Below are 7,317 nucleotides of genomic sequence, written 5' to 3' on the forward strand. Positions count from 1 at the left end.
GGGGCTCTGAAAAAGCATTACTCTGGCTCGGTCATGATTTCCTAAAATTCACGGTGCCTTGTTCTACGAAACACATGATTCATTTATCGCTATCACTAACGCTACGGAATCACAAGACTGCAGAACAGTGCAACAGTTGCTGTAATACCGGCCGCAGCAAACAGCTGTTTCTTTATCGTCGAAGGTATTTAGAAGAGATGACTGTATTTTGTTTCCGTATATTTTTAACGCGAATTTATTGCTTCTATCGCCTCAAAGAAACGTCCTTCAAAAGAGATCTTACAGTAGACGGATCACCGCGCACACTGCTATATAAACCCTAACACAACCGTCACTGGTCCTCTCATTTCAGCTAGTTTTACGTAAGCGCAACGCGGCTGATACTGTGTGTGGTAATCGGTGCCTTGCCTGACGCAATCCGCTGCAATCCTGCGTAATGCGTGTGTGCGGCGTTCGTGGCTGTGTAAACACCAAAGAATCCCGCTCTGGTGGACGAAAGGGACCGGGTATTCGCTATCACAAGGTTCCAAAGAACGAGCCCGCACGGACCACATGGCTGAGGTTGATAGGACGTGATGCCGTCCCACAGGACTTCGAAATCTCCGTCTGTTATTTGCACTTCCGATCGGACGATTACGTATTGAACATGGCACTCGCGGACGCGTCCGGAGTTGGGAGATTCCGAGGTAGACTGACGCCTGGCGCGACGCCGTCGTTGAACCTGCCGACGGGCGATCAGCATGCAGTGCAACAGAAAAACAAGGTACGTATTACAACGCGTCGTGTAATATAGACACCCATACCACATACGTATATGTACGTACATGCACATACGTATGTTTTCTGTCTTGCGGGTTTGAGCCTTCTTTGTGTCACTCACTTTCTCCAATTCAGGCCAGCCTGTGTATCCCAGAAGGATGTGACAGCCAAGCTAGTGATGGTAACACTGCATGGACTGGCTCCATGGTTCTTGTGAGTATATGGTGGCATTGGGTTTTGTAGGAGACATGATTTTACGGTAACATTTATTGATGTTGCATTGCCTCACAATGTTGTTTACAGGCTTCCCAACCTGGTAACGAAGAAAGCAGCCACGCATCTGAAACAGTGTGTGCTTCCCCTGCACTTCTGTCTCCCAATGTAAGCAACTTATCAAGTTTACGGTGCTCCAGCGTGCTCAGTTATAACATATACACTGTTCGCGGTAACTGAACGGTATTCTGCAAGACGTTATATCTAAGAGTGCATGTTGTGTGTATGTGCAGGTACACATGCCTTTTACAGTAACATTTATTGATGCTGCACTGCGCCTCGCAATATTATTTACAGGCTTCCCAACATGGTAACGAAGAAAGCAGTCACGCATCTGAAACAGTGCGTGCTTCCCCTGGATTTCTGTCTCCCGATGTGAGTGTCGACTCTTACATTGTAATATTACTTATATATGACATGCATACAAATTGTCACAAAGTACTGCAAATAACATGTGACTCTACGTGATACATGGTTTCCAAAGAGAAATCGGGTTCAACTGCAATTACTCCTATCCTGATCCGGGAAGGAATAATCTGGTTTACCATGGAGATGTCATACCATAATGTACAGGGCTCAAACCTTCCAACCAATACCATGACCTAGCTCCAATACTAGCACCAGCACAAATCTGGCGGAGAACACTGCATTCAGTACCGAATCTGACCCATGTTCTTTCGAGGAGTGGCAGGATGTTGACATGCTGTAGCTTGTTGTCATTGTGGGTGGAAATGACCTGAGCAGAAAATAAAATCTGGGGCAATCTTCGGGACGCCTGTGCTGAATCTGTCTGTTGAGTCTGCCTCCACATGTCTTGACAACAAGCAACACCATGTCAACACCCAGCCCTCGAAAGAACGGTGTCAGACCCGGTACAGTCTGTGATGTTCACCTCCAGTCGGGCCTTATCGGAGTGAGATCATGGTAATGGAAGATTGATTGGAAGTTCCGAGCAATGTACGTTAGCACAGTCTCTGGCATTTTGTTTCTTCAATGCAGCTCGACACGACCCCTCCAAACATCCTAGAGTGCATGAACTGTGGATGCAAGCAGCCCAAAAGCACATGTTCAACCGAAGAGAAAGGCACACAGTATTCTCCACCGAAGGAGTCAAGATGGACCCAAACAGTACTTACGAAGACTAGAACAACTGGTATGAGCAACATAACGACATAAGTGTAACATGTGGCTCATAGGATTTTGTACCTCTAGGCACACAAGCAAATCGTAATGTTGCGGTGCTGCAGACATCATGTACTCAGACAAGTGGAGAGCTTTGTCAAACTCAGCTACAGGACAGTGGGCTTCCTTGGCAGTCAATGCAAACATCCTGCAACCGGACAAGTGAGGAGCCCCATCAAGCTAACCAACAAGACACCGCAGTGCAATGGGAACCAAAGCGTTGTTCCACACCAGTTATGGACGTGACAGAGAGCAGTATCGGTGACACCGAAAACCCAGCAGACACTACATATGTACCGAGTAACAACAGTGTTCTCAGGTAATTACAGTTGTACTTCAAGATCTTGGGTTTTTCTCTGGGTATATTTATATATGTTACATGCAAACTCGTTGCAGTGACCGCCAACAATACCGGTCTGTGGATCCACAGGAGGAGCCAAAATACAGTGTTTGAAAGCAAACTGAAGGAACTCTTTCGTGTATGTACCACATGTTTGAGTCCATGCACTTCGTCATTCAGCTGTGTCGGATCCCTGCTTCGAGTGAAGTGCTACTGTCCAGATGGCCACATTTTCTGTTGGGAAAGCCAGCCGTACATAGCCAATAAGCCTGCTGGGAATGTGCTTTTGTCAGCTGCCATTCTATTCAGCGGAGCCAGCCCAATACCAACACTGCGTATGCTTCAACTGATAAATGTCAAGGTATGCCCATACTCTGCCCCTAGGAACTAGATGTATCTAGACAAAGTTTAGCGGTTATTTTTACCCTTTAGGCCATCTGTGACAACACATTTTTCTGCTACCAGCGAGGCTACCTTCTTCCCGCAATAACAGAGGTATGCGCTGTTAATATTTGTTCTTTCACGGATTTAGTAGATCATGAAAAGTAGCCCCATTACTAATGTGCTTTCTACGTGCTGCAGGTATGGATACAACACCAAGCCACACTCCTGGTTGAGATGCAGGGCAGGAGAATCAACTTAGCTGCTGACGGATGGTGTGATTCACCTGGACATAATGCAAAATACCTTTCCTACAACTTCTACAACTGGGAGTTGAACAAAGTCATCCACACTGTCCAGGTCCAGGTGTGTGGCTGCTTTGTAAATATCTGTCTGGAGTATTTGGTGTGACCAGTAGCTAATGACAAAAAAATCAACAGTCCAATGAAGTGGCGTCAAGCTACCACATGGAGCTGGAAGCATTGAAACGTGGGCTGGAAGAGCTGAAAGACTTCAATGTTGCGGTAGACACCCTAGACATGCCAGTGTCAGAAAATACATGCGCACATCATATCCAACTGTGAAGCATCAGTTTGATGTTTGGCATGTCTCCAAAGGTAGGTGCTTAGGGTACTGGTGTACTGTAATGGTGCTGAGAGATCAGTTTATTTTCTGTTAATTTTGAAATATAGGCATCCGCAAGAAGCTCATGAGTGCGAGCAAGACAAAGGGGTGTGAAGCACTTGAGCTGTGGACAAAGCCTGTTGTCAACCACCTTTACTTCTGTGTCACTCACTGTGAAGGGGACACAGAGCAAGCTCTCTCAATGTGGAAGAGCCTCAACAACCATGCTTGCAATGTCCATGAGGGTCACGAGGGTTCTTATACGCGTTGTTTGCACCCTCTCCTCGACGACACGAAGCGACCATGGCTCATTCCTGGTGAGTATTTTGCTATCAAATTACTGCGCATTGGCACTATTTATTCCTTTCTGCAGTAGCCATAATATAGTGTATGCTCTTTTGAAGGATCACAGCCGCAGAAAAAGCTAGCCAGTATAACATTGTCAAAGTACCTCCTCAAGGACATCCCGAGCCTTTCTCCTGATGTGCAGACTTCAAGCTTGGAGGCATTCCACAGCCTCCTCATCAGGTTTGCTCCAAAGTCTGTTGGGTATGGCCCCAAAACCATGAAGTGCAGGTATGTAGGCATCATCAGAGAATGTTTATTGGTTGTTAATGTGTAGGACATATCTCGCAATCCTGCATTTCAATGAGAACTCTGCCAGGGCGCATGCTTTCACGGAGGACGGGGAACTACGCTACCTCCTGAAACGGTCCAAGGTGTACTCTGGAGAGTATGTTGCACTGCCCATCAAGGAGGAGCCTACCTTCAGTATGTAAACCATACATAAGTCAGACATCACTATTAGTTAAGTCAGTGGCATGATATCCAGCTTAACTCTTGCATTCTTGTTGCTTTCAGACTATGTGCACAAGCTTCTCAAGAAAGTGGTAGAGCTGTGCGATAGGTGGCCTACGTTTGATGCAGCATGGGCTGCAAACCCTCCTGAGGAGCTCCCCAGCCTGACAAGCAGCCAGCCCCTCATGGATAAGCAGGCACTGATAGAGGCCAGGCAACACCGCTTATGGACTTGTGCATGCTGCCTGTGCTGCAAAACTCCAGGTATGAGACAAAAACAAGCAACATTGTACTGAATAGGTTAGAGTATATATTTATATATACATCCTACTACTATTGTGCAGGTTTGAACCCTGTATAAAACGTAGACGGAAACTTGTCCCGGATGGCCCACACTACGCAGGATGGCAGCACACGCCTATCTCCCTCTTCGAGGCGCCCCCAAAGCCACGATGCACATTGTTTGTAGGCAACATGGCGGTATCTCCTGTAATGGAGAAAAAGCCATATCATTAGGTGAACAACAAATTTGTTTCCTTTATAGCAAGGAAAGTGTTTGACGATCACACAAGAAGCAGCACAATTTGAGATAAGACATGTAAGGTGAGTGATTGCTTCGGTAGTCGGATACTCAGTGAAGAGGGAAATTGTACTTCATGCTGACACACTCACTCTTCAAGAACAAACTCAAGAAAAAGACTGCATAGTGACAACTCAAAGAATAAATACAGCCACCGATGAGGAGCAAAAAGCAAACTTTACTCAAAGCTAACTCAATGGCATTTCTTCTCTCAGGCAAATATTGGAAACTGCTAATTTTGTTTTCCACTTTCCTCGAGCGTAAGAGCCCCAGAATTCCAGCAAGGCATCAGTACCAAATTTGTGCCAAATTATTTTGGGGTAGGCACTTTTCAACCACGTTGCTTGTTACGCTTCCCCTTCGCAGTGCAACTGTATGTCCCTAGACTTATGATTATCAATACCAGATTTCATCAGGTGTCACTGCAACTAAGGAACAGCATTTCATTGCCTGGAGAAAGGCATACAGCCACCGATGAGGAGCAAAGAGCAAACTTTACTCAAAGGTAACTCAATGGCATTTCCTCCCTCAGGCAAATATTGGAAACTGCTAATTTTGTTTTCCACTTTTCTCTAGCATAACATCCCTGACATTGCAGTCTTCCAGCAAGGCATCACCTGCATTATCACCTGGAGTTGAATTTATTCTAATGTGCTTGATGTTAAACATACCTTATGACGGTACATTTTGTTTGTTGATAGTGTAACAAAGCCAAAGTAGGCTTTAGGAGCAACAATAAAAAATAAAAGTCAATAGTCTCTTGCACTCAAACTAGCAGCGAAATATCTATGAACCTTCATATAATTCGTGGCGTTATGTTTTGAGGGAAATTTTATCTGACTTTATGCATCCAAACAAGCGAAAGCGATGCTGACAGCAGCACAACATAAGTATCGTACCATAATGACAAGATGAGCAACCTACTTTACATTGGGAACTTACTCATGCAGTGGGGTGTTCCTGAAAACTCCCTGGTTTTCAAGCATCTGCAGTGCTAATTGCACCACAATTTCTGTGAGGCACGACGCCTGAAATTCTGCGGCTGTTGCGACGCACCCCACGGGCATTTTTTGCATTGCTGCCGGCACGTCCTGACAGCAGACGTCTTCGCGTCCCGTGTCCATTGAGCGGCACGAACCGCATGTGCACCTGTGACGGAGATGAGAAATTACATATAAGCCAGTATAAAATGCACGTATGTTACGTCGACTTACCACTCGGCCGCGCTGTCTCGGCGTTTTCGCTTCGTAGCGGCGGTCGCTGTCGCGGACGCCGGCAAACTGAACCCGTGCCGGCATCACAGGGGTATCGCCGTACGGCCGTGTTTTTTGTGCCGCACACCGCCGCAGTGTGCGAATTTCCCAGAGGGAAAGAGGCATTAGATGCCGGTACTCTGGCGGGACCTCGAAGTCGTCCATTGCTGCGGCCGCTCCTTCCATCCCCGATTCTCCAAAGGAACTGTCAAAACTGGTTTACGCCGGCAAAGGGACAGGGCGCTGACCCCCATTGACCAGCGAATCAGAACGAGCCCCCCCTATCGCGTCATCATCACCTCCTCATCCTCGTTTCACCCGGAGTAGCGAGTTAAGGGTGAACGCGCGCAGCTATGTTTATGTGAGTTTTTTTCTGGGAAACAAATTGCACACATCAAAACTTTTCGCGCTGTTCGGTAAAATGACACACACACTTTCATCCGACGTCTTAATCTGAATTTTTTTTGGATGGCCCTTTGTACTCCTTTAAGGAGAACAATGATAGAACCAGATACCTTCCAGCGTCTAAATCTGAAACCTAGTACTAAATCGTCTGATTATATATCACAACTACCAAGTGCAGGAGCACTACAATTGTGGCATGGTTCCAAGGATCTCAAGGCATTAAGGAACAGATTGCTCGGTACAAATGGTATAAAAAACTCCTGCACCAAAATATTCCCCAAGGAGAAGAAATCAAATTCCTCCTACTGTGACGTGGTAAAATGCAAAGATTTATAGGACCAGGATCTCATTTAATCTTACCATCTCAACAGCAGTTAAAACTAAAAAGTGAAGTATTGAACAAAACAAAGTAAATGCAAATGCCGAACGTCTATGATAAATGCTGTGTGAGATCTTGCTGAAAATAGAATCGACCGCAAAACTGTAGGACTATTTCTGCTGTTGAGACTAGAGTTCTGAGCAGTTTTTCATTCGTACATTCCGCCGAAATGTTTGGTAGTCCTCCGAGGAATCCTGCTTCAAAAGTTTTGGCAGTGGATTCGTTTTTAGCGGAACCCCCTCTAGCCGTGCTACAGAGCGTGAGAGATCTGCCCCAGCTATGGTGGTCGGGAGCAGCGCGCTCGACAGATGGCGCTATATCGCATATCTCCTATTGCTGCTCA

At 46.1% G+C, this 7,317-nt stretch overlaps 1 protein-coding gene across 7 annotated transcripts; it reads left to right on the forward strand.

Annotated features, from left to right (window-relative positions):
* The first annotated feature begins 372 nt into the window (after positions 1–372).
* Positions 373–5,690, forward strand: LOC135396523 (uncharacterized). 7 transcript variants are annotated; one of them, XM_064627546.1, is made up of 13 exons: positions 2,667–2,915; positions 2,987–3,049; positions 3,137–3,301; positions 3,376–3,552; positions 3,628–3,876; positions 3,964–4,135; positions 4,182–4,330; positions 4,421–4,621; positions 4,702–4,822; positions 4,902–4,960; positions 5,038–5,257; positions 5,344–5,442; positions 5,514–5,690. In XM_064627546.1, the coding sequence occupies exons 4-9, from the start codon at positions 3,495–3,497 to the stop codon at positions 4,716–4,718; spliced, it is 846 nt and encodes a 281-aa protein (XP_064483616.1). In that variant the 5' UTR covers positions 2,667–2,915; positions 2,987–3,049; positions 3,137–3,301; positions 3,376–3,494; the 3' UTR covers positions 4,719–4,822; positions 4,902–4,960; positions 5,038–5,257; positions 5,344–5,442; positions 5,514–5,690. The 7 variants fall into 7 exon arrangements, with proteins under 7 accessions (XP_064483614.1, XP_064483616.1, XP_064483617.1 ...); XM_064627547.1 differs by having other exon boundaries at positions 5,354–5,442; XM_064627548.1 differs by having other exon boundaries at positions 4,702–4,846; positions 5,038–5,442.
* The last annotated feature ends 1,627 nt before the right edge of the window (positions 5,691–7,317 follow it).

This window comes from Ornithodoros turicata, chromosome 6, assembly GCF_037126465.1.
Source record: "Ornithodoros turicata isolate Travis chromosome 6, ASM3712646v1, whole genome shotgun sequence".
Taxonomy (NCBI): domain Eukaryota; kingdom Metazoa; phylum Arthropoda; class Arachnida; order Ixodida; family Argasidae; genus Ornithodoros; species Ornithodoros turicata.

Bases quoted from the DNA above. Each gene is read 5' to 3' on its own strand.
- LOC135396523 (XM_064627544.1), top strand. From the start codon at position 437: ATGCGTGTGTGCGGCGTTCGTGGCTGTGTAAACACCAAAGAATCCCGC. The intron at 764-894 runs GTACGTATTACA...TCTCCAATTCAG, and splicing joins CAGTGCAACAGAAAAACAAG to GCCAGCCTGTGTATCCCAGA. The intron at 1,141-1,329 runs GTAAGCAACTTA...TATTATTTACAG, and splicing joins CTGCACTTCTGTCTCCCAAT to GCTTCCCAACATGGTAACGA.